The following is a 26,504-nucleotide window of genomic DNA, read 5'->3' as shown; positions in this document are numbered from 1 at the left end:
GGGGATGGGGGTGAGGTGTGTGCTGCCCAAGAAGCCCTTTCCCCTCTAGATGATGCTAAACCGGAGAGCTGTCTGCACCACGAAGACCCAAATGGGGCTGGCGGGGAGGCGCAGAAGTGCACGGCTTCCCACGGTGCCGTGGCGTTTGGGAGCAGCCCCGTGGCAAACCCATCTGGGGGAGGCTTTTGGCAATGAGATGCAAAACCCCCCAGGGCCGTGGGGCGAAGCACCCAGTGCTGATTTCACCATGTTGTGTCCCTTCCAGGCTGTGACGGGAGGAGTTAAGGGACGGTGCCTTCCTCCCCCTGCGGTTCTCCTCTTCCTCTCCGCTTCCCACCCTGTGCTACAGAGGAGCAGCGGGCGCTGCGGGCCGACAGCAGGATGGGAATGAGCCTCTTCCTCCGCCGCGATTCACCCCATGAAGCCTCTCTGCAAGGGCTGGAGGAGCTGAGCCGGCGGCCGAGCCTCGGAGAGCCCCGGGGACGCCCGGCTGCGGTGGGATGGGGACGGTGGGCAGCTCTCCGTGCACATGGGGTCAGGTCCTGGGCCGGTTCCCCGCTGAGCAGGGGCAACCCACGAGGCAGATGGCTTCAAATTAACCCCAGGGTTAAAGCCTCTGATCCCAATCAGCATGGTCAGTGCTCATGATGCTCAGCTGGGGAGGGGTTGCTTCTTGGTTCTTGGTGAGTTTATTTAATTTCTGGTTTGTTTTGTTGGTTTTTTTGTTTGGTTTTTTTTTTTTTTTTTTTCTTTTTTAAAGAAAAGGGGGAAATCTTGCTGATTCATGAGTTTAGCACTGGAGCCTGCTGGGACCAGGGAGTGCCACTGCTATTAGCTGCCCCCTGCGGGGAAATGCATCTACAGATTCGGAACTGGAGGAGTCCTGCTCCCCCACGCCTCAGCAGCCCCTTCATGGGCAGCAGTGACCTTTCACAAGTGGCTTCTCTACCTCCTGGCCATGCCCACTTATGCTCCCCCCCTGGTCTCCCTCTCAGCAGAGCGCATCTCTACATTCCTGTTAATTTAGCTGTCTGTCCCAGTGCGTATCTAATCAGCGAGCCTTTCCCTCTCCCCCTCCCCGGCGGTGCTTTGCTCTTGGGTTTGATTCTTATTCCTGAAGGTGCTGCCAAAGCCCTGGGTCTAGGGATGCTCTGGGGCCAGGCAGAACGGAGTGGCTGGGGTTGGAGTGCTTCCCCTCTCCCGTTGCTTTCCGCGGGCTCGCTGCCAGAGCCGGGGTTGCAGACAGGCTCTGGTTGTACAGAGCATCTCCCTCCCCAGCCCCACGCACGGGAGCCGCCGTGGACATCTCGGAAGCCATGCCCAGGACCATTTTCCCTTGCATCTCCATCTTCCCTCAGCCAAATCCCGGACCTCCCTGAAGAGATCCTCTTTGGGCAGCGTCTCAGAGCCGGTGTTGCCGGCTGAATACCATGTGCTGGTATTTCCCTCTCCCCATCAGGTCGGGTGGGTCCATTAGATGAGCTGTCAAGTGACAGATGATAGTAAATTGTGTTTTCAGGCCCTTATTGAGCATAATTGCTTGACAGCAACCATCCTGAATAATTCAATCGTAGTCTAAGTTAGCTTTAATTTGGAGACATGACGAGGCTCTGCAAACTAACCAGCCCTGGTTTGTTTGCTGTTCCTCTAACTCCCCCTTGCCAGCACTTGAACTGCTTTAGCATAAGTAAATGAAGATTAGAAACCTAATTGCAGCTAGGAAGAGATGTTGCTTCAATCATGGGGGCGTGTATGAAGGTGCTTTTATTTCTTAAAATTTGCACACATGTATATGTATAAAGTCTGAGGTGGGCAGGAGCGAGGCGGGAGTGAATCTGGTCTCCAAGCATGCTGGCAGAAGGTCAGTCTGGATGAGTCTCCTGCTGATGCTTTTGAGACGTTTGCTGTGCCATGCGGCTGCATCTCGCTCTCAGATGTTTTGCACGAAGTGGGGCTGATCACCTGCTTCTGCCTCTGGTGCTGAGGCCAAGTGGGACAAGCAAGTGAGAGCAGGATGAGCCCTCGTTTGTGCTAATTGCCCCCCGCACCAGACAGCACGGGCGGTTTGTGGTCCCCTGGGAGTGATGCTGCAGAGCTCAGCGTAGGTGGCTGAGCATCACCTCATCCCGGTGATGAAGGACGCTCCATGGATGTTTGCCCTCTGCCTCCTCTGCATCCCACTTCTTCCCTTGCTAACACCTCCCCCCCACCCTTCCCCACCTTCTTCATCCCACCCCGGGCCTCAGCAGTGATGTCCCCTGCTGCCCGTCCTCCCCATCCCCGCCCTTCCCCCCCCGCCTCATGCCTTCTCCATCCTCTGCGCATGTGCGCACATGTGCCATAAATGTTGCACTAAGCCTCAGAGTCTCTCTGAGTTTTCACCAATGCCTTCGCCTGCGGTGGTCCTGAGGTCTGTGGGAGGGGGCACATCCCTGCTGCCGGAGGTCTTGACTGCTGGGGGGGCGCAGGGAGGTCTCACTGTGAAATCACTGGTTCCCGAACCACGTTCAGATGGAGTGATCACAGTAGAAAGTTGGTGTCCTCTTGCTCAGTGGCATTAGTTTCTAAGTAGCTGTGAACTTCCTAGGTGAGCAGCGTGTGTTGGAAGGATGAAGGAGGTGATGCTATGGGTGCTGCTCAGCACGGGGGGTGGCAAAGGGCTGTAGCCCGATAGACGTTGCTCAGATTTATGGTGAAAGGTACAATGTCCATCTTGAAAGATTTACTGTGGGTTTGCTCTCTGTTCCCCAAGCCCTCTATTTGCCTGGGAAGTCTCACTTTGACATATCCCCCCACGGGGTCTCACCAGCCGTTGGCTGAGACACAAGGAAACAAGTGAACTGATGAGCACGTTGGTTTGGTTACCCCACGGCGTCAGGTCCTCACCAGGAGCACAGAGCTGGCTGCAGTGGCCTCGGCCAAGCGTTCCTCCCCTGGCCTGTGGGCATCTGAAAGGAGCTAAGTGCTCCTATAGCCAACAAAGCTTGCCAACTCTTCTCTCATCTCCCTCCTCTTTCTCCCGCTGCTTCCCTCACCGTAACGTCTCAGACAGGCCATGAGCAGAGCCGCTGCACAATAGTATCAATGGAAAAATAGCTGCCCTGTATTTATCATAAATTAGCTCAGAAGAGCAGCTCCTTCCCTTCCATTCAGCGCAGCAACGGTTGTTTATGCAGCCGTGTTATTTGCATCATGCCTCCTTATTTTTGAAAGTCTTAATTATTAAAAAAACCCCAAACCAACAAATCTTACTTTTTGTTGTTGTTGTTGTTGTTGTTGTTCTTTGTTTTTTGACTCCAGCTTTGTGAGGTTTTTTTTTTTTCCCCCAGTTTAAAAATATCCAGCCCTTCAGCAGGGAGAGAATGTAGGAGAAGCTCTCCACAATGCCCTCTAATAGGAGATCCGAAGGAGCGAGAAGATCCATCCGGTGGCTCAGTTTAGCTGCGCGAGCTAGAGGAGAGACAGGGGTTACTTCCAGATGCGCTGGGCGAGAGCAGAGCCAGTTTTAGCACACTGGTGTTTTGAGCAGCAGCTTGAGATGTAGGGAACCGTCCCCAGCCCCGCGGTACCTCCCCGGGCTCTTGCAGCGGAGCAGCCCCAGCGATGCTCTCCTGTCCTGGTCCTCCAGCTCTCAGCTGCTTCACCCCTTCGGTCGCCCTCCGAGGCTCTTCGCTGAGCTCCCCAGTCCCTGACCTTGCTGCTGCCTGAGGGTTTGTTTTTTTTTTCCAGCATTTCACTGCTCACAGGGAACACTGCGTTTGGGGCTGGGTAGTGAAGCCACTGCCGGTGAGGGAAGTAGTGGTGCTGCACGGCCCCCAAGCACTATGTCCTCCTTGGGCTGCCAAAATATATCCCCCGGCCCTGCTTCTTCTTCTATCCACCTTTCCCCCCAAGATTACCCAAATCCTTGCTGAGCCAAGACTGGGTGGCTCCTGGGGACGATGAGCTCAGAGTCAGGCCCTGATGACTTTCATCCAGTACTCGACCATGGCAGGAGCTGAGACGATTAAGATTTAAGAGAGATGGTAGCAGAAAAGAATGTCTCGGAGGCGAAGGAGCTGCTCAACCTTTGCTAGATGCTATGGAAGGGTTGGGGTCTGCGGCGTGGTCTCTCTGGCCACACTAAGGAGAAGGGTGACGTGCCGGTGGTGCCATGAGACGGTGTCTGCGCCCCTCAAGTGCCGCGGGGAGCCCGGGGCCGAGCCCGCTGGTGGCCGGGGCTCTGCTGGGCACCTTCGCTTGCCTTCCTCCTTTCCTCGCCGTTTATTTATTTTAATTTATTTTAATTTATTATTTCTTTTTTTTTTTTGCAAATAGTGATCCTTCGGGAAGCTTGGTCAGCTGCAAAAGCCTTCTTTAATTTCTGGTCCCTGTAAAGTACGCTGTTACATTTTCTTGTACATAAGGTATATATAAATATATATACATATCTCTATATGTATGTATATAGATATATACATATATAACAAGCTCTAAATCCTGTACAGTTTCAAACTGAATTCGATGGCCTGCTTTGTTTTCTCTGTGTTAGTTCTGACCGTTGCAGAATGAGCTGACTTTCATTTCCCTTCTCCTCTTTCCCTTTTCTTTTTATAAATATATACATAAATATATATATATATATTTTGTTGTCGTTGTTGGAAAACTCTCGTCACTGGAAAAGAACAGTTGATTCTGGTGCAAAAAAAAAATCACCCACAAACCAACAAAAAAAATTGCTGAGAAAGGCACGATGGATCTCCCTGATGTAAATTTGTACAGTAACATTTATAACGTTTTCTACACTTGAAGAAAGTATTTATAATTTCAGCTGTCTGACTGAGTGCGAATCTCTGTGACCTGCAGAAATGGATAGCCATTTGTTCCCGTGGTTTCTCGTGCAGTGTTTGGTGAGGTGACAGTGTATGAATTATTTATGCCAATAAAAAAAAAAAAAAAACAAAACCAAAACTTTGAAAACCATCGCGCCCCTGTGCTGCTCCGTGTCCCCACGCCGCTGCCCGCTCCCTGCCCTCTCCTTGCTCCGCAGCGGCGTCACATCCTGGGGATGGGGTGGGAGTATTTTTCCACGGCGGGGTCTGGACCACTCTCCTCCATCAGACCCCCAGGAGCATCTCGGTGCCAAGCTCTGGTCCAGCGATCCTCGGCGGGAAACCGGGCGCTGCCAAAACCCCCTTTTCCTCTCTCCCAGCATGTCAGCTCACAGCCCGGCCCTTTGGGGGTGATAATTCACGGTGAACATTTGGGTGGGAGCCACAGGGAGACACGACAGCCGAAAACATCAGAGTTGGGCAAATTACGGGGCAGGCAGCAGATAAATCTTCGCACGGCTCTGCTCGGCGGAGGGGCTGGAGCCGGGGTGCGGTGTGTGCTGGGGGGATGCTCCTCCCCAGCCAGACACCCGCGGGGACAGCTGAGCCCGGTGATGAAGCGCTGGAGGCTCCTCGCATCTGCTGCTTTGTTTGTTTGCTTCTCCCATGCTGTTTTACTGGGGGGCCACCATAAATCTGAGAAACAGCCCGTTGGAAAGCAGTGGCGGCGGTCGCTTGCAGGGCTGGCACAGGCAGTACCTGATGGTCGGAGATGGAGAAGAAAATCACAGAAGGTTCGTGTTGCTTCCCCCCTCTCCTTCCCTCCTCGCTATCACCCGAGTGCTTGAAAGGTAAAATAATAATGGCTCACCATTAATAAACCATGAACACTCAACACTTCTCCTGTCGAGGGCTTTTCATCTTTCGAAGCCTGCAGGAGCCGGTAAGCAATTAGACCAGGCACATCCTGGGTGGGGAGCAGTGACAGGGCTGGATGGGGGGATTTTCCTGGGAAGGATGGAAGGGGGCTGCTGTGATCAGGCGTGGACCTCCAAGAGGAGAAAGAAACAGAGGATTTGGGGGAAAAGAGCAGCCACCTGATGCCCTATCCGTGCTGGGGACCTTGCCACCCCTCTAATTCCTTTGCAGGCTAAATGGGACGCTGCCTGCATCATAGTGTCACCATCTCTTGTATATATGCAATAAAGAGGGGATTAAACCCTGCTGGTGGTTCCCCTGGTGTAAATCTGGAGGGGTCCCAGCAGTCTGGAGCGTAACTGGTTGGCACTGGTGTGTAACTGGGCAGCCAGGGCCCTGGTGGCTCCAGCACTCCCCGGACAGAGCCATTAACTGAAACGCCGGCGGCAGCGCCGAGCCCCTGCCGAGCCCAGCACAGGGATGCTGAGCTTGCTCCTGCCTCGTGGCTAATGAGATGCCAGCACCGGGACGGGGATAAATGTGCAATATATCCCTAACACAGCCTTAACAATGGCATTGGTGGATTAGAGGCACCTCTGAATACGTATCTGCATATATACACGCGTGTGTATGTGTGTGTGTTGGAGAGCCACATGAATACGCACACGTGCCCGTAATCTCCTTCTTGCTGTTGATGAATCACGAACCATTAATATTTCACAGGAGAAGAATAAACGCAAGGAGTGAAAGAGGAGCTGAACTCCCAGGACATCGGCTCTAGTCCTGCCTGCTTGTCCCAGGGTGCTGCTTGGGTGACCCACCCTCCCCCTGGACACACAGGGCCTTATTATATACACATATCTTCCTTGACTGCCCCCAAAATAAAGCATATGATGAAGCTTTTTATTGACCCGAGCTTAAAAAATCAGGTATATGGGCACCAAGATGATGCACCTGGCTGTTAGACCTGGACACTGGCCACAAGCCTCTGCTCACCGTGGGGACAGCGCTGTCACCGCAGGGGTGGCTCCAGGCGCCGTGTCTGCTGCCGGCAGGTTTGGGTTCCCCTTTCTGCTTTGTATCAGCAGAAATGGGAGCAAAAAAGGCTGGCCAGGAGCCGAGCCCGGAGGGTGAGGACTGGCTGTGGTCCCCAGCCACCACTCTCACCAGTCCCAGCCCAGTGCTGGCAGGTCTCAGGGAGGGTCAGGGCTGCGGAGAGTTTGCAGAGCAGGAAAACTTCTGCAGATTAACACAACGCTCGTGCTGCAGCCAGAGCCAGGATGGGGGTGGCAGGGGTTCTGCATCGCTGAGCCGGGCCAGGACCATCCTGCTGGTGCCGGTCCTCCCTGGGCCAGGCACAGCCCTGGCATGGGCTGGGGTTGTGGCAGGGCCTGACAATGGGGTATTGTTCGGTTGCTGTAATTTATTTTTCCTCCCCAGGCTCGTCTGGGCTTTCTCAGGAGCCTCAATGAGCCCTCGGTGCTGGAACACAGGGCTAGTCCCTTCTTGGGGGGGCCAGGGGGGAGCTGAGCTGCCTGCAGCCACCCCAGCAGGGAATATGGGGGGGGGGTCCTGCCTGGGTGATTTGTGTGTGAGCACAGGCTGGGGGATAAAGCACAGCTCCAGCTCTTCGTTAAGGCTTGATTAGCTCGTCAAGGCCTGTCCTGCCCCAGGAGCAGGACACGCTGGGACAGCCCAAGCCTTCTCCACCAGGGATGTCCTGGAGAGAACGGTGGGGGCTGTGGGGAGCCCCAGGACTGTGGCTGACGGTGCACGGGCTAATTGGCGGCTTCTGTCTTGGCCACCCGCTCTTTCACAGGATTGTTGTTTTGAGCTGGAGCAGAGCTGATCCTGCTTTGCAGAAAGATGTAGCATGTTAGTGGGATTAATGCAAGCTGGGGCATATAAGGGAACTGCCCAGCTTGCACCATGGAGGTTTCATCCTCCCCTGCCCAGCAGCTGGGGAAGGGGCTGTCCTGACCCTCAGCTGAGGTCCCCAGGAGCCTGTTCTCCCATTGCTCAGCAGATTCTCTTTCCTCACCTCTATTTTTATGCTGCCCTCCAGAACAGAAACCTGACCCCCGGCTGCCTTGTCCTGTGCCTGGAGACATTACATGAGCTCCCACTTGGCTCCCAGCGCAGGACCCTTCCCTCCAGGCAGCCCTGGGAAGGAGCAGTGATTTTGAATCCCCAGCTTGTTGCCCTAAACTTTGCACCTGCATCTTCTTCTGAGGCTCAAAGAGCCGAGCCGTGCCCTCGGCAGCACCAGGTAGAAAAACTGGCTGAAGGTTTTCCTGTGCCTTGCAGCTATTTATTTATTTGGTGTTTTGTTGGGACAGGGTGGCTTTCTGTGTCTGTACAGCAAGCCCTGGACTGGGGTGGGGGGTCAGGGCACTGCCTTATTGTTGGGTGTGCTGCAAGGTCCCTGTGGTGTGAAGATGGGTGTGCTGAAGGTCTCCTCGGAAAATAAATCTGCAACTCAGGGTCTGCCTGGGCACTTGGAGGGCTGTGCTCAGCCAGGTGGCATTTGGGCACTGTGCTGCCAGCACTGAGAGCGGGAGGAGAGGTTACCCACACCGGGGGATTGGCTCACCTTGTTTGTGAGGTGCTGGGCACCACTGTGGGTCTCGGGAGGGCACAAGGAAGACACTGTGCCCCCCATCCTAGGAACAGCAACGGGGTAGGGATGCTCTGCAGTACCTGCAGGCTCCACATCCCCATTTGCAGCTGATGGAGAGAAGCATATAAGCATCACTGCCAGTGCCATGGGTGAGCCTTCGGCCTCTCCTCGCTTCCTCTTCTGCCAGCAGCCCCTGTGGGGGGAGCTCAGCTGGGCGCTGCTCCCCCCAGTCCCCTCCAGCCCCCCACTGATGGGCAGGGTGAGGGCACCATCCTGAGCTCTCCTGGCTGTGGGCAGCTGGACTTGGGCAGAACCTGCCCGCCTGTCACGCCTGCACGGGTTGTTTTTTCTGGGAGCACGAGGTTGCTGTGAGTGGAACCAGAAACAATTTTTTGCCTTGATCATGAAAGCAAGCCCTTCTGCCCACACCACCCTCCGCACAGCCGGGGCAGAGGGGTGCCTGGGGCAAAGGGACATGACTCCTCCTGCACTGGTCCTACCATGTTTATACCCTGCTGTGCAGCTCTAGAAGGGGAATTGTGAAGGTCTCCTGGAAAATCATGCTCCATAAATAACTCTTTTATCCCTGGGGGCTTTTGCAGCATATGGTTTGCTGGCTCCTGGGGCCACAGGTGCTTGGGGGATGCCCCAAGTTTGGGGACTGGCTGTCCCTCTGTGTGTGCTGGCACCATCGGGCTAACGTTGCACCAACAGGCTCTCGTGGCCTTGGCCCCTGCCCCATGGCTGGAGGGAGGCAGGAGAGGACAGCCACCCCCAACGTCGTGGACACTGGTGATTAGAGCCCCAGGTTGGGTTTCACTCACTGGCAGCTATTTTCAGACCTGCAGATCTGATGGGTGATAATGCTTGTGGCTGTGTGTGTGCAGTAAAGCCACCCTCAGTGCGATGGGTCCTTCCTCAGCCTGGCCATGCTGCTTTCTTTTTAAGGATCTAACTCACATACTCTTATTTTCAGCTCCTCGCTCCACGCAACCCCTCTTCCAGCATCCTGGGTGGGGCTGGGTCCTTGCTTGCCCCTTGCGTGGGGGGTTTGTGGCTCAAACTAGCCCTTAGCATCTTACCACAAGGTGATCAGTCCCAGCTCCCCACCCAGAGCCCCCCCAAAACCAGCACATTGGGGTGCTTCTGGGTTCCTTCTGCATTCACAGCAGTGCGTCCACGCTGGTGGAGCAGCTAAACCATGGCTCTGCCAGGTGGCGTTGGCTCGGCATTGGTTTTGCAGCCTACACACCGTGAACCCTCTTTGCATCCGCAGGGATGCGGGGAGGCGCTGGGAAGGGGAAGGGTTTGGCAGCAGGGATGCCTTGCTCTGTGGCTCGGCAAGCGCTCTTGGTGGTTTCCCCCCCCCAGGTCCTGCCCCTGGGCTTGGCTCAGGGCAAACCTGCCTCAGGTGTTGGGAGGAAAATGGATTGCCCCATTATCAGCACTTTCTTCCCACACCTTAAATACAATGCCGCTGGCAGGAGAGGGGCCTCTGGGTGCTGCTCACCCACACCTGGTGAGTGCAAGCAATCGGCTCAGCCACGGCCTCCTGGGGAGCATCCGTGGGACTGTTTTTTCCCAGGGGAACAACACTGCGACCATCCCCAGTGGTGAGTGAGACCTGGGCTGGTGGGTTGGGTCCCCGGGCTGGGTCTGTGCGTGGCAGGGCTGGCACAGGGGCTTGGGGCAATGCTGGATGGGGGCCCTGCTGTGGGGACGTGTGCTGGGGTGCCCGTTGTGTCTGGGGGGGGCGGATGGAATTTGGGGGCTGCCTGGCTGGGAAGGTCCCGCTCAGCTCCTAAAGGGGTAGAGAAAAACTGTTGTGGAGGCTCAAAACACTCTTCCTAGTGGAAATGAGGTGGGGAAGGTAAGGGGCTTGCTTTCAAATGCTTGGGAAGCTGATAAAATAGCAATTGTCCCAGTGGGAGCTGCTGCCTGTTCCCATCTGACTGCAGCCCTGGGACATCCCTCCAGGGCTTCCTCCTGCACTGCTGGAGATGTCCAAGCCCCTTCTCTAAATGCCTGTAGCTTATTATAAAAGCAGCTTCCACAACAGCACACAGAACCTTTTTGGCTGTCCCTTCCCTGTTTCCATGAAGCCAGTCGATGTGTGGGGACGGATCCTGGGAATCCAGGGCTGGGAAACTACAACTTGGGGCTTAAAGGCAGAAACACTGGACTGCCCCGATGCCTCTGCTGCGAGGTGGCTGCTCAAAAGTCTTTCTGGTGGACACTTGTTGGTAAAATGGCCCCGGTGTAGCGTAGTGGGGACTGACTCTGGCTTTGGAAGAGAAAAATGCTGGGTTGAATTGCTCACTGCTGGATAAAAGTGGGGTTTTGCAGACAGTGAGCGACTGGAGGGCACGTGGGAGGATGTTCCTGCTCCGGAGAGCAGCATCTGAGTCACCTTGGGATGGGAAGGGCTCATGTGAAGTATAGCAGGGACCTGATCTATTGGTGTTGACAGCAAGCAGGGCAGGATGTTTTTAAAACTATTTTTGTTTTACAAGGTTTGGGTCCCTTGGGGTTAAGCTGAGGCTTCTGGGCAAGAGAGCCACATCTGCTGCTGGTGCAATGTGTGGGTCAAGCACATCCCTCCCTGCTCAGGGCTGGAGGGTTCTCACTTGGGGTTAGAGTCTCTTAAATTTAAAGAAGCAAATTGCCTCTGCACTGGCTGAACTGGGACAGCTCAGGGGCTTTGCAGCAGCCAAACCCAACACCGAATCTGAATCGAGGTGCAGGGTCCCTGGTGATATAATCTCTAAGCAATGGTTTAATTAATGTGGCAGCCCTCGGATGCATCCTAATTCTCCAAGCACACCTGACTCTGCAGTACATAGAGGCTGAAGTTGTGACAAGGAAATCACACATGCCTTTCTGCTCTCCCTCACTTTGTAGGTGGGAAAAATCAATGCAAAACCCTCCAAGATGCTCGGAAAGACCCCTTATCTCCCAGTCGAGCTGGGAAAGTGAAGTTCAAACAAAACCCCACTGCTGTGTCAAGGACAAGAGCTCCTTGCTTCCTCTTCTGGGGGTGGGTTAAAAAAACCTCCTTCGTTTTATATATATATATATATATATAATTTCTTTGGTTTAAAGCAAATACAGCCTTGTTTGCTCTGGCTGTGGTGTGGAAGCAGCCTTCTCCCTGCGTCTATGACTTTTCCTGCTTTGGAAAAAGCATTTTGCACTGGGGAAGGTTCTAATTCCCTGTGCACGTGTCCCTGGGAAGCAGGGGCCAACCCGCTGCAGTCTGTTTCTGCAGCTCGTGAAGGTTTGCTGGGCTTTCTCCTTCTACTTTTTCCCCAGTAGTTGGGTGTTTTGAACTGAGACCTGAAGGTTTCTCTCATCCTTGCCCTCCTTCCCAGCCCCACCAGTTGGCCCAAGGGAGAGACAGACCCCAACCCTCTCAATGCCTGAAAATTTGCCAAACGCCACGGCTCCTGTGATTAGGCAGGCATAGAGCAGCTTCCACCCGGGGAGGTGAAAAAGTTATTGAATAACCAAATGCCTTCGTCAGCTGCCGGTTGCTGCCGGGGACTCTGCAGGTATTTTAGTCACCCAAAACCACAAGCAATTTTTCCCCCATCCCAACCCTGGGGAGCCCAAGGGGCTGCCCTGGCTGGGGTGATGGGCAGAGCGGGTCCTGGGAGAGCTGCAACGTGCCGGGCACGGCCTGGGGAGGGGACGAGGACGCTGCTGGGCCGCGGCGAGGGCGAATGCCACCGTGGGAAAGCTGGCTGGGGCCGCGCAGCCGGCTCGGCACCGCGCACGCAGCCCTCCCGCTGCTCCCCCGTCCCCTCCGCCGGCTCCTCGGCGAGCAGAGCCCTTTCTCCCCGCCGCCCAGAGCATCGCTTCCCCCGCTCCGGCCAGCTCCCTGCCTCTCGGACGGCTCTGGAGAGATGGAGTCGGTGTGTGCCTTTTGTTTGCTCTTTCTTTTGGGGCTGAAATCCTGCAAGCTGGGGGTGGTGGGGGGGGGGGGGGAGGGAGCGGGGCCTCGGCCAAGCGGCATCCGCAGCAGGGGCGAGCGGGGAGCGATGCCCGGCTCTCTCCGGTCACAAGGAAGGCTGGGGGGTGGTGGGGGCACTGGGGGGGGGGGGGGTGTCTGGCCGTGGGGTGGCAAGCGGGAGGCTTGGGTTGGCTCTTTGTGGCTGGGGATGGGGGTGTGAATGCCTTTGGGTCCCACTGAACTGGGAGGTTTCCAGGAGTGGGGATCATTCAGGAGGGGCTCGTAGGGGTCTGCTCTCCCCCAGCTCCCCTGCTTGTTTTTTGGCCCCGGGAATCACAGGGGGATCACTTCTTGACTCCAACCCTCTGGGTGCTTCACTTGTTCTACCCCTTGGGCCCACATCTGGCTTTTGCACAGTGGGCCGGGGGCTGGTGCTGCCGTCAGCATCCCTCTGGCCAAAGCAAGAGGTCGGCAGCTCCCTCCCGGCTCAGCGGGTTGATGGGCTGGGGTCTGCACGGCCATTTTATGCACTGGAAGCCTTAAAAATCCCTCCCGTGTGCGTGTTGCTGCTCTTTGGGGACCTTTAGCTTCTCCCACGTGCCCCGGGCTGGTGAGGCATGCTCCACCTTGATTAACCACAGCAACTTTTCAGCACATGTTAGCATGGGTGAAGCAATGTGTGGCGCAGAGGGGCAGCCGTGGGGCCTGGGGAAGGGAGGAAAAAAAGCAGCTGAAGGGGAGGGGAGGCACCTCCAGCCTGTGCAGCAGCTTCGGCAGGGAGGCGTGTGCTCCTTCCTCCAGCAAGGACCTCATCCTGCAAACTGAATCGGCACGCAGCTGCTCCGGCTTCCTGGGAAGTCCTATTGACGCCAAAGCAATCCGGGGAGGGGGGGGAAACGACTAAAGTTATCTGGGGCTGCGTGCGGCTGCAGATGTGGGGTCCTTACCCCTCCCCACCACCTCCCTGTTTTTCAGGGAGGGGTTCGGAGACCGTGATCAAAAGCTGGAGCCGCCGTCCATCTGCTTCTGACAACCTGAGCGCTCGCTGGCAGCTTCTGAATTCAGAGCGTTGAATTCCTCAATAATTAGAGGTTTTCTTGCAAAAAACCCCATCTGGGCTTTTTCATTATGGGAATGAAAAGCCAAGGTGGGTGTGGGAGGGGGGCAGGTGGATTTTCAGCCTTAGCAACCCAAATCTTGAAATATTACATCAGCACCAAAGAGGTGTAATTAAGTAGGAAACAAATGAGCCCAGCTAATCTGTTTTGCTTGTTTGAGCTTAGCGGAGTGCAGAAAACAAACAGAGGCTGAATGATGAATGAGATTTTTTTTTTCTTTTTTTTTTTTTCTTCCCAAAGGGTTTTTCTTTCCCTGAGCCCCAGGGGGTGGTTGGGATGTGGGTCAGGAAACTCACCCACTCTCCCCCGTGGCTTGGAGGCCACCCGGCCACGGCAGCCGAGGTTGCGTGCCGGCACTCGCCGTTTGCCTGTTTCTTGCTTTAATTGGCTGCTTTGCCAAGCCGCCTCCCTTGGACGCCTTCCCGGAGGGACGGGGATGGATCTTCCACGACGCTGTTCCCGTGGCTGGGGGGGGGGCATCAAAGCCGGGGACCTGCCGGGTCGCTGTGCGAGTGCCCTTTAGTGTGGGCTCTGCCGCCGCATCCCTCCCTTGGCTGCGGCCCCAGGAGCTTCCACATGTCCTGGGGAGGATGAGCCCCTGCCTGAGGGTCACCTCTTACCATCAGTGTTTCCACCGCCGTGGCGCAGAGAACCGATTCTATCAGCGCATCCGTGGATGGTAGACGTGTGTGGGCATCCCCCCGGCCACCCCACGAGGGACGTGTCCCCGGCCGTGGTGGGTAGCATTTCACAGCCCTTTAAACACCCCAAAGGGCTTTTGGCAGCTTGGCCGGAGCAGACCCTGCTGCTGTTTCTCGCTGCCCGGCCGTGCCCCCGCTTGCCTGCGGCTCCCCCCTGCCTGCCCCCAGCCCACCAGCATGGGCTCGCAGGGCTCCCGGCTGCTTTCGGCCGGCCGTGGCGGGGAGGAGGGCTGGCTGCCGTTTGTTTTCTCCGTGCGCTCGCGTGCTTTCGGGCTCCGGCAGTGGCACGAGGTGCCAGGAGCAGATGGCAGCCGTTGGCCGGGCTTTCTCTCAAATCCCTGTGGCTCCTGGCACCGCGCTGGGCAGCAGCTCCCAGTAACCCCCTCACTCCCGCACCACTCTCTGGGGAAAGAACCGGCGAGGGTTTTGCCTCTTCTCTGAGCACGTTACATCTAAGCCCCCTCCCTGACCTGGCGAGGAGCTTCTCGCTGCAGTTTACAGTGTGATGCCCTGTGTTGGGGGCCAGAGGGGACCCGGCGTGGAAGGGGTTTGTGTTACAGGCAGATGGGTCTGAGCTGGTGTCAGCAAAGACCCTGTTCTTCCACCGCCCTCCCGCCAAAACTTCCAGAAATGGTTTTAAAACCAGAGGAAAGGGGCAACTCACTCGGCCCCGGGGAGGGCAGGTGACCGTGTGCCATGGGGAGGAGCAGGGGTTTGGCTGGGTGGGAGCAGAACGTGTGGGTCACCGGGTGGGGGGTGGGGGCTGTTGGTGAGCGGAGTCACCCCAGGACAGTGAGCCTGGCCACCTCTGTGCTGGTGCTGGGGTCTCCCCTGACCCTGGGTACACATCTTCCCAGGCTGCACCGTGACCCCAAAACATTGCATGGCAGAGGGGATGCTCTCAGTGCTCCTCAAAATATTGCATGGTGGAGGGGATGCTCCCAGTCCTGGTCGGCATCCCCCAAACCACCCTGATGTTTCCTCTGCGCCCACGCTCTCGGTCCAGCACCTTTAGGCTGTTTTAACCTCCCTGCCGGGGTCATGTCCCCGCTGGTGTCTCCAGCAGCTCCCCCCTCTCCCCACAGCGGGAGGATGCTGAGCCCCGCGCACACATCTGGCTCCCAGCCCTGTCCCGGCCTCCCCGCCGGCCCCCCCCCCCTCCCCTGCCACATCACATCTCCTGCCCCTGGAGGGGCTGGGAAATTGGGAAACGGCCAAAATGAAACAAGTTTTCCCCTCCCCTCCTGGGTGACAATTTCAACTCCGCAGGAGCTTGGTGGCTGCCAGCTGGTTTCTGCATCCACACTGGCCCCCCAGCAGCCCCCCCAGATGGGAGCACCAGCCCCTGCCTCCTGACATAACTAGCACAAGCATTCACCATATTAATATTATTATATTTTTTAAATTGTTTTTTCTCTGTGAGGAAAAGGCTGGTGCTATTTATTTGCAGGCGTTGCAGTCAGCTGCCTTGTTTCAGCAGTGTTGCGGCTCTCTCCAAGTAATAAGAGCATCTCTGGAAGAGAAAATTAAGCATCTCGGTAGCAGGCGGTGTCTTCCTCACCGAGCGAGGCTGTTTATCCTCCTCGTTTTGTTTCAGATGAATAAATTTGCCAGACAGCAATGATATTAGCCTCATCTCAAAGACTTTATCAATTTGCAGTTGTCTCTTCGATGATAGTTTTTTATTGAACTGTCTGAGATGATTTCCAAAGAGAGGACTGCAATTTAAACTATTAAGTAATTTGGGAGAGCAATTAGTGTTAATCTGGAAACTCCCTGTGTTGCTCCCAACTAAATCAACCTCTCTGTGAGAGCCATGCTGAAAGAGCCTGGGCTGATTTACGTAAAGGGGGGGCCTTCGGCCAGAAAAACAACAAGAAGCAAGTTTCTTGCCCGGAAAACTCTAATACTTTGGTGGTGCTGTGGTTCAGAGGGTGTCGGGGACTGGTGGGAGCTGGGCTTTGCTGCTGGGGTCTGCCAGCGGGACGAGGCGGCCCTCCGTGCATCCCCATCTCCGAAACGCTTCTCTGCCGGCAGCCGAGCACAGCCCTGCGGGGCTCCCCAGAAAGGTCTCGGTTTGAGCCGGTGCTGGAGTTTTTCCTTCTGGCCTCGTCTCTCCCCGGGCAGATGGAGGAGGATCCCGGCAAGGATGGGGGGCAGGGAGAGGAGGGAGGGCCGGGCAGACCCCCGGGGTCCCGTGGGATCGGACCCGGCTCGCGTCTGCCCAGAGCACCGCACTGCATGTCAGGTACCAGAAACACTGGGTGGTCCCATCGGGTGGAGCTGGTGGATGTGAAGCCTCTTTGTCCTCTGTCTTGTTCTCCCTTGGCTTCTGCTCAAAACCAACCACCGCCGCTGCGTGTGAGGTCTCCCAGCCCAGCCTGTACGAGCAGCCTCCGTGCTCTGCCTTGCCCCCTGCCTCCTCTGCCTGCATCCTTGCTCAAGGCAGGGCCAGAGGTGGTTGCTCAGGGCCACGACCAAGCCAAGTTTCAAACAACTCCAAGAATGACAAAGCACCTTCATGGGGAACGATTTTTTTCCCCGCTAATAGCAAGTCAGAATTTCTCATGCTCCAACCCTGCCTCCGGTGAGCTCCAGCTGTCTTAGCCCAGCTTGAACTCAGGTGGTTGCAGGCAGCCGTTAGGTCTCTCCTTTCCCTCTTCTTATTTGGGAAGAAAGAGCCCAACTCCTGCAGCCTCCCCTTGTGCTCTGTGTGCTCCTGCTCCAGTCCTTGATCAGGTCGGTGGTCTCGGCTGGACTTCCTCCAGTGTGTCCATGTCTGTCTTACCCTGGGGAGCCCAGAACTGGACATCATCCAGGCCTGCAAGTACCAACTAGAGGGGAGTAATACAGTCCAAGGAAGCAGTTGGCTTTGGCCAAGCTGAACCATGGTTTTTCTTGTGCACTAGGATCTCTAGGTCCTTTTCTCCAAAGTTGCTTTGCAGCCACTTTTACCCAGCCTGTCCTGTTACTTGGGGTTATCCCATTCCAGGGACAGGACTTGGTGTTTACCTTTGAATTCCCTGAGCTCCTGTTGGGCTGTTTCTCCAGCCCATCGTGGTCCCTCTGGACAGCAGCCCTGCCTTCCAGCATGTCAGCTGCTCCCCCCCTATCTGGTATAATCTGAAAATGAGCTGAAAGTGCAACCTGTCCCTGATTTATCTGCTTATCCACAATTTGGCCACAAGGATGGTACAGGACACTCTGTCAAAGGCCTTGCTAAAGTGAAGTTATACAGCTTGCACTGCGCTGCCCTGGTCCACAGATCCAATCATCTCACCCTGGAAGGTGATCAGCTCCATTTGCCATGATTTACACCTGATAAATCCCTGCTGGCAGTTCCCAATGACTTTCTTGTCCATCATGGCTGGAAACGGCTCTCAGGAGGATTTGCTCCATCACTTTCTCAGACAAGCTGAGCAGCCTGTGGTTCTCTAGATCATTCTTGTTGGATGATGGGTGACATTTACCTTTTTCCTGTCTGTATGAAACTCCCCTGATCCGCACTATCATTCAGTGACAGAAGCAGCCTTGGGCGAGGGCAGTGCCAGTAGAGCAGAGAGGCCATCAGAGCCTTCCTTGCCCCCTCTTTGCCTTTCTTCTCAAGGTCTTCCCAGGGAAGATACTTCTTTTTGCAGGGAGCACGGTGGTACCTTGCGAACGGCAGCCTGGAGAGCTTCCACCTCGCCAGACAGTTACTTCTGTTTGGAGCTACTGCTATTTTCTGGTGGTTGCCTGTTCCCCATTCAAATACCTTCGTAATCCACTAAGGGACTTCACATCTCCCTTTCTTTCTTCTTTTTTTCTTTTTCTAAAACAATTAGCTTGGCTCAAGCCCTCTGCAATACATCAATTAATACAAGCTGCGGCAGTAAATTAAAGGGAAACAGGAACAACTATGCTGGGATTAGGTCACTGAAACTATAAACTTTGGAACAAATCAGATTTCCTTGGGAAGGGAAATGGACAGCGGTGATATGTCAAGTTGTGAGATGAGACAGGCTCAGAGCAACTTTCCAGAGTCTCCTGACTTGGCCGCTGGATGCCAGAACTTCTTCCCTAGGGAAAGTTTTGGGTTGCCAGACCCTGTTTCTGCTGATAAGTGCTTGGATGGCCAAACAAACAAACAAGAAGAGAGGTAAAATGGAAAAGAGAGTGGGGGGAAGCTGTGTGGTCACTTTGGGCAGTGTATGGTGTGTAGTTGTATCAAGACTTGCTGCCAGCCAGGTCAAGTCCTGTATCCCCTCCTCTGCGGTGGTTGATGCTCTCGGATGTTATATGTGGCTATGCTAGAAGGCCAGATTTGTTTATTCCCAGCTTGCCAAGGAACATTTCTGACCTGCACAGCAGTGGTAGGGAGCAATGCTGGGAAGGGTGATGGTGCTCAGGGGTCCCCGCAGAGGGGGGCAGAGGAAGGCAGGGCACTCGCACCTCTGTGCCAGCTCAGTCTGCAGCCAAAAGGGGCTAAAAAATCCTCCCAAAAGCCAAGGTGACTGGTACAATGGCAACTTCTGCACTGGGGGAGTGAGAGCATCCTTGCCCTGGTGCTCCAGCAAGCTGCAGGCAGTCCCTTCCCCTGCCCAGCCTCTGCACCTTGCTGCTGGTACCCAGGACAGACAGACTGCCGGGCAGAGGTCATCTGTTATCCCACTCCCCAGGGAGGATCCACTTGTGTTCCCAGTGATCTGAGGTTGGTGGAAGGCCAGGAGCGGGGGTTTACACCCTCCTGGGGCACTTGCTAGCAGGGATGATTACAGCCCATGTGTTCTCATTAGCTGCATAAACGCCTCATCCCTTTGGCCTCTTACTCAATTCTTGGCTTCAGTGAGATGCTGCAGACTGAATTACACACTGCGTGCATGAGCAAAACTTTCCCTACTCTCAGCTCTGCATCACCCCTCCCTCCTCTCTTCCCACATCTTCTGTCTTCACCCTGTGCTTTGTCCCCTGGGCTGGGCGTGCAAAACACATGAGGTCCCCACCGCTTTTGCAGGAACGTCCTTCTCTCCCTGTGAGCGCAAACCCCCGCTTGCTGCTGCTATCTGAGCGCTGGGCACTTAACCTCTGCCCACGCAGCTTCGTTAGCAGTGGTGCGAAGGCCACCACATCCCTTCACCTCCAGACAAAAGTCTTGCTAATGATGGAAACATCTGCTGGTGGAGCTGGAACAGCGTGGGAGCTGCAGAGACAAGGAAGAAGTGCTCTGCCTTGAAAAAACAGCTCTACATGGCCTTTTATTTCCTCCAGCACTAATGATGTTTCTCAGCCACCCCAGCTCATTTGGAGCATCAAAGTTGGGAGCCAAGGCTCCGGGCTCCTTGTGTTGTCAGAGAGGAGAGGCATGTCTAGAGGTGGAGCTGTGGTGGGCTCCAACACCTTCCAGGGCTCCCACCCCTCACTGGAGGAGGACTGCAGTGGGTTATGGCCCCAGGGGACCACGGGGGACCTGGACGTCTGAAGGTGCTTCGTGTGGACTCTGACATGGCAATAGCTCCCTGTAGCGAGTGTGTGATGGAGTAAGGTTGAGTAGATGCGTGATGGAGTAAGGTAGTGGTGAGAGCACAGTCTCGGCAAACTTGGTTAACCAAGTTTCCTGCTTTTTGCTTTTGGTTACACCAAAGCTGTGCGGCCTCTCTCTGCTCTAATGCTCTAATCCTGCCCGTGTTTTGCACTCCCTCCCTCCGAGGTAACACCTGGAGGGATGCCACCGAGGCAGTTCCTGTCCTCTTCATGGGTCTTTGTAGGCAGAAGTATTTTGCAACGCTGCTGCCTCCCTACATGGGGCTGGGCTGCCATGCCAAGCACGCAGCCAGCTCCAGGCTGTGCTGGAAAAGCTGGCTTTGCCATCCTCAGCCTGACGTCTCTGCCAGCTGCTGCTGGGGACAGCGTTCACATTCTCTCCGTGTATAAATCGGTGCGGTAATGAAATACTGGGAGCAGATTTGTGATGAGAGGCAGATGCTCACCCCTCTGAAATCGCAGAGGTGGTTTCAAACGCAGTGTCAGACCAAATTTATTGCTCTTTCACCACCTCTTCCTTGTACTGAGTGGGGACAGGGATTGGAGAAACAAAGAGATTTCAGCATCACTGAAGGCAGATCCTGGTCTTGGCTGTTCTAGTGGACCCATACAAATTCGGCTTCTTTCTTGATCTCCTCCTCTGAATTATTTTTCCCAAGCCCTCCTACCCTCTTAATGATAGAGAGCTGATCCCAGAAAATGTGTTACCGTGCAATGTGATGCTAACCAAAAACCTTCATGCTCATGTAGACTCCAAGACTGATGTCAGGAGGACCCTCAACCAACTTATATGAGCATCTCAGCACTGGTCCAGGTGCAGCAGACAGGGTACGTCATATTTAACGCTGTAGTAGAACTTGGATTACTCCAGTGTCTTTCTTGAGTTTCTGAAGTTAATATCCCCAGTCCCCTCACAATGCATAGAGTTGAGTGAGAATGAGCCATCAGGCTGGAAGAGGCCAAGACAGCAAAGCCAAGTGGGGTTTGTAGCTGGAGAGCCTGCGGTAATGCCTGCTCAAACCTCTGCTAGCTGTGCCCACATTCACACCAACAAGGCCTCAGTCTTTGGCACCCCTCAATCTTTCCTTCTCTGTATCCACCTGCATTTTGGGTTTCTGTGGCTGTTTGGGGTTTTCTGGGGTCCTCGAGCCTGTTGTGGGGAGTGGAGACGACTGCAGCGAGATCGGGAGGTTCAGACACTGGCTAATCCTGTTAGGAAGCCAGTGGTTATTGCAGGGCTTCCAGTGGGACCTGCTAAATGAGCCATAATTCCGTAATGAGATTTCCTTTTCCCGGCCAGACTAAATGTTCTTGGCCACTGGGAATAGAAGGTCGGGGGGAAGAAAAAGTACAGAGAGAAAAAGAAAAAGGGGAGGGGGAAGCCTATCTCAGGCTCCGTCTATCTCAATTGTATCAAAGATATGAAGAGCTCTCAGATGTGCCTGGTTATTGCAGCTCTCTCCTGCGCCCCTTGAGTGCAGCTCAGGGCAATAGGCCGTCCTGTCCTCATCTGCAGGGGGTTGATGGGACCCTGAGAGCAAGAAAAACACATTTGAGGTTGTGATATCACTCCAAAATTCAGAGAAGGCAAGAGAGACTTTACAAACCAGCAGGATGCTGGAGAGGAAAGGGGAAGCAGGCTGCAGGGCTAGCGAGGAGAAAACACACCCTAGAAAGACAGTGATTTTTTTGCAGGAAAGCTGAATTGCACCAAGAAATTTCCAAGGTGTGTTTTATTCTGACTTCTAGCTGCAACGGGGAAAAGCCATCAGCCTCCTGCTCTTCCCCGGGAGGCCTCTGGGGTACGACTGCAGGCAGAGCCTGCGGTGGGGGGATGCTCTGGGCGGGGGCAGCTCAGCACCAGTCCTGTCCCTGTTCGGCAGCGGGACACCCGTGCCGTCTTGGTGCTTTGCCCGGGGTGAGGTCAGGGCAGAGATGAATTTGACCTATGTTCTTTGCAAACAGTGGGGATTTTTAGGTGAAAACCCATGGCAGAGGCTGGCATTAGCTCAAGGACAATCTGCTGCTCGTGCTGGACCGTTGGCCTTGCGCACGGCCGGCAGTGGCTGGGGACGGCTGCTCACCCCGGCACAGCAAGGGCATGTACTCAGCCTGGCAGGGACGGCTGCATTAAACACCTCCACGCCTAGGAAGACCCTCCATAAGACAATAAATCCATAAGACAACACCTCCACAGGATGTGTTTCTGCTTCAAACAGCTCCTCTTGCTCCTGGCGAGGGGTTTCGAGGAGCACCAGTGTGACTCCTTGCTCCCCGACAAGGCAGGAGCCCCAGCTGCCGAGCCCCGAGGGGTGGCGTTGGTGGCAGGAGTGACACTCGGGTCACACAGGGGACATGCCTGGCTACAGGGCCGGTGTCACCTCGGTCGCAGGGTCAGCCACCAGTAATGCACCTGGTGCAAACGCAGCCTCTGCTAGCGCCACATCCCTCCCCTCCTCCTCCGTCAGCTTGCTTCCAGGTGTTCCCAAACTTCCCCAACTGGCCTCATTTCACCCCGGGTTGGGAAGCCAGCCTCCCTGGGGGAGGGCTGGGCTCTCTGCTCCATTGCTTGCTCCAGTGTGGGCTCTCTGCTGGGGAGCGGTTTGGGGCTGGGAGCTTTTGATGTAGCCCAAGGAGCCGGGAGAGATCTGCCTGCTGTGACTCTGTGTTTTGCAACAGCTCTTTTCTTGCTTGATCTTGATCTTGCTGTTTTTTTTTTTTTTTTTAATTTTCTTTCTTGTCTTTCTTTTCAAGCGTCTGACTCTCTAATTTATTTCTGTCTAGATGGCAAACAGAAACTTTTGGTTTGCCAAGTCCCAGGCTGGGTTTCTCCGGCTGTGGCTGGTACTTTAGGGTGAGCATTTTCCAGCCTTCCCCCCCTTGAGGGATTCCTGATGGTCCTTTAACCTCATGGTGAAAGCCCTGAGCCCTGTCTCTCATCCAGCAGGCAGGTGAGAAAAAAGAAAAGCGCTTTGATTTTTTTTTTTTCAACATCTTCTTTTTCTTTGAAATTTGGTCTCAGGGGTGCTGCAAACACATTGGCTGACCCTGGCCCCTTCCGTGCCTCAGTTTCCCCAATTGTAAAATGGGTATTGGTAAGAGGGGTGGTTATTTTCCAGCATTTTGCAGGGTAGTGTTTCACAGGTCCAAGGTGGCCTCTTTATTTGTTAGACTGTTCTCCTGTTTACTATGTTTTTAGCCTCAAAGCTCTCCCTTGGGCTGCGTGGATGGGTGCCTCCCGCTCCTAACTCAGAGCCTGTTTCCAGGCCATCAGCTGCTCTTGCTGCAAAAAAAACTCTCAAATGAGGATGGGATAATAACATTGCTAAAAATAAAGTAAAAATCTGAGTGTTTTGGATACCAGCTCTCCTGGTATCTTCTGAGCACCTCTCCTCCCTCCTGGCCCGCAACCATTTGATAGGAGTCTCAGCAGGACAGAAAACATTGCTGGGCTGGAGATGGGTGCAACGGGGCTGGGTCTGTCCTGCTCCACCAGCTGTGGTGCTTGGCCAGCGTGGGGGCAAAGCCTGTGGGTCTCCATTCTCCTGCCTGGGTTATTCTCCAGTATTTAGTGGTGGAGTGAGAGGGGGACTCAAGACGCCTGGCATGCAGTGGTGACAACCTTGTCTGGGGACACTGATGAAGTCTAGAGGAGTTGCAGCCACGACCCAACTTCCATTGCCAAAGGGCTTCTGCCAGTGGCCTGACGGCGAAGGGACCGTCCCCTGTGCCGAAGTGGCCACTACAGGAGCCCGAGGGTGATGGCAGTGCTGCTCCCGCTGGGATCTCGCTCAAGGTGGGACCCGTCACCCGCAGGTCCAGAGCTGGGCTGGGAGCAGAAGCTCAACCAGATGGAGCTGAAGAGCCGCAGAGCAGCGAGTCCTACAGCCGCGACCCCTGGGCCGGCAGACAGATTACCGACAGCACACAGCGCTTCGGGAAGGCGAGAATATCCGCCAGGTTGTTAGGCAAAGCCCGAAAGCACACAGCTACGGCTGGCTGGAGGCAAAACCCTGGGTCAGATGTTAATGTCACAGCAATCAATTTAATCAGGACTTAACCGAGTCGTCTCATAAGAGCCGAAGCGTGTGAAGACACAGCGGGGAAAGCAGGAGCCTGGAAATAAAAACAGTTGGGGCCCCTCCAGCGTTTCCCTGGCACGGAGAGCCAGGATTTCCTCGGATTTCACCTCCTTCTACAAACTGGGCAGGATCCCAGGTCTGGGCAGTGGGACTAGGAAAGTCTATGTGTGCCCGTCAGGAAACCTCTCCTTGCCTGGGACTTAACCATGGCCCAGCCTGGGAGGGTAACTCCAGCTAAAGAGCAAGGAAAACATATTTTAGCCCCCCAAAGCAGCTGGTTTGGGTTTTGTGGGCAGCGATGCCACTCTTGGTGGAGTTGTCATCACCCGCTGAAGGTATCAAGAGGTGGGAATCCTCCAGCTTTTAAACACAGTCACTTTTCCTTCTCCAACAGCACCAAAACACTAGAAGGTTTGGGGGGTTCTTTTTTTCTTTTTGGAGGTACCTTTGGCACCGCTTTCCTAAGGAAGCAGGGTTCATCCAGCTGTGCTCTGTCTTATCCATCTGCCTCACTCTAACAAAGCCAGTTAATTTTGACCAGATTTAATGGGAGGATTCAGACCTCAAAAATAGGATTTTTTTGTGAGTTGCATGAAAATGGGTTCCCACGTGGCTAGAAAGGGCTGGAATTTCCGGTGACCTTGCAAGGAAACATCAGGGATGTTTTTGACCACATGCAAAGTCTCTGTCAACCTTATTAGAGGTGACATCAGCCCCATTCAGGGATGGGGTCCCCAGTGCTACCGAAGCTCTCGCAGGTGACACCAGTGAGCTGCTGAGCCCTGATTCCCTTTCATTAGTGGGGTCAGCCCTGGTTCCAGGAGCCTGAAACCAGAGGCGCTGCATGCGAGCCAGGATTCGGCCGTGGGGAGCCTCTTGCAGCCTGGAGGTAGGTGAATCACTGAGGCCGAGCTGTGTCTGGAGGTAGCCAAAAAGCTGTAATTTGCTTTTTTCTTAAAAAAAAAAAAAAAAAAAAAAAAAAAGAGGAAGCTGTGAACTCAGGGCCTGGCACGTTCAAACCTGCTGCCGTGGCTTCGCGTCAGGCTGCTGAGCTCTCCTGGCTGTGCTGGTGTTTGTCGGCTCAAAGCAAAGTGTTTTGTGGAAGGGTTTGCTTCATCTTGGTTTAACTAGAAGAAGCTGTATAATACCTTTAAATTGCAGCAGCGTTTCAATATTCCATTAAAGTCATTCCAGAAATAAATCTAAATTCCTGGCATAGCTTCTGTAAACTTCTCCCCAGTCAGTGGAAAGGCTGAGAGCCGTCTTTCTTTTGTTTGGTTTGTGAAAGAAAAGAGGGGAATAAAACCCCACAGTTCTGTCTCTGAACTTGTTTTTCAGCCTTTTTTTGGGGAGCTGCTGACTCACATGTTTGGGCTGAGAGAGATCTTCAGTCACTGTTTGGCCATGGCCGAATGGTGCTGATTCAGAGGCGGGTGACCACCATCCCTGTGTCCCCCTACACTTGCACATCTCCCAAGGATTTTTTTTCTTTTAATTTATTTTTTTTTTTTTTTGCTGGGGCTGTGAGTAATCTGGGGGGCTGGGATCAGCCTCCCACATTGTCGCCTTCACCTTGGTCTTTGCAGCTGGGGCTGCATCGCTTTGCTGCTCCATCCAGGCTGGAAAAAGCTGGGGTCGATGTGATGGAGGGGCTGCACAGCTCCCTCCTCCTCATGGGGTGCCCCAAATACGCTGCTTCACTTAAGTGGGTCGCGGGGGGGGAACTAGGGAAGCTGGAGCCTCCCTCCCCACCCATCCTGCGAGGAGGCACGTGAGGGGCTTTGCTGGTGGGTAGCGGAGTATTTTTGGCATTTTTTTCTTCTTGCTCTTTTTTAGAAATTAAGAACTCGACAGCAGCTGTTTCTCTGCTTTTGGGTTTGCTTTGTGTTCTTTTTTGCAATGAATGCGTTGCAGATTTGGCTTATCAGGCTTGTCAGCCTGCTCCAAGCCCTCTGCTCTCCTCCCTGTCCCTATTTACCCAGGGCGCTGGCTGACGCAGGGCCCTTTCCTGTGTTTGTCACCACCCACCCCAAGGTCCTCCGGTGATAACTTTTCATTTAAGATTAGGGATTTGGGTCTTTTCAAAAGAGTCTTTAACCTACAGTCATCTGAAATGTGTCACTTAATAGGAAAAAAATAATAAATCTCTAAATATACTGTTTAAAGTTGACACACAAGTGATTTTTCTAGTTTGTAATTACCCAGATAATTGATCCAAAGGTTGAAAGGTACCATTCGGGGGGCTGGATCCCACTAGAAAGGAATGAGCTTGAAATAGGGACTCAGATGGTATAAAATACTGAGAACTGGCTGGTTTTAGCTGGCTTTAATGATTTTGATTCTGCTGATTTCAGTGGAGTCGTGTAGCTCTGCCGCTGCCGAGCATCTGCCCCCAAACTTACAGCTGCTGGTGGATGGCTCAGGCACTTGTGTTTCAAAACAGTGTTTGCATCTGAATAACCCAGAAGTAACTCGAACCCCTTTCAGCCTGAGAAGCAAGGTCTTAAAGCAGGTTTTTTAATCTGTCTAAATTAGACCCTGGCTTTGCAAGAACTCCTTGAACTTTGGTGTGTTTGTTAGCCCTCCAACGTGCCCTTAAAATGATAATGAAAGCGATTTTGATGGAAAGGTGGTAGGGCTTGGGCTGGAGGAAACATGCTACTGTGACTTTTAAAGGTGGGGGGTTCACATTTTGAAGTACAAGAAAAAGAAATGCAAAGGAAGACAAACAGGTACTTCACTGCCCTGTAATAGTGATGAAACATTAATTCATCCCCCTGGA

The 26,504-nt window shown here is 54.3% G+C and overlaps 2 protein-coding genes across 3 annotated transcripts in view; both read left to right on the top strand.

The window, feature by feature from the left end:
- The window catches only part of KSR2 (kinase suppressor of ras 2), an 88,363-nt gene extending 83,404 nt beyond the window's left edge, over window positions 1-4,959 (top strand). For both annotated transcript variants that reach the window (XM_042805244.1, XM_033001369.2), the window contains one exon: window positions 266-4,959. In XM_042805244.1, coding sequence (XP_042661178.1) covers window positions 266-272 — 7 coding nt within the window. In that variant the 3' untranslated portion in view covers window positions 273-4,959. The remainder of the gene's footprint in view (window positions 1-265) is intronic.
- Window positions 4,960-12,179: 7,220 nt separating this feature from the next.
- The window catches only part of NOS1 (nitric oxide synthase 1), a 77,343-nt gene continuing 63,018 nt past the window's right edge, over window positions 12,180-26,504 (top strand). Inside the window, exon 1 of the mRNA XM_033001468.2 lies at window positions 12,180-12,263. The gene's annotated coding sequence lies outside the window, so the exon portion shown is untranslated. The remainder of the gene's footprint in view (window positions 12,264-26,504) is intronic.

The sequence above is a fragment of the Tyto alba genome, unplaced genomic scaffold (assembly GCF_018691265.1).
Source record: "Tyto alba isolate M040663 unplaced genomic scaffold, T.alba_DEE_v4.0 Super-Scaffold_44, whole genome shotgun sequence".
In the NCBI taxonomy this organism is placed as follows: domain Eukaryota; kingdom Metazoa; phylum Chordata; class Aves; order Strigiformes; family Tytonidae; genus Tyto; species Tyto alba.
The sequence above is the reverse complement of the archived record's forward strand: the minus strand, read 5'-3'. Positions and strand labels throughout refer to the sequence as shown.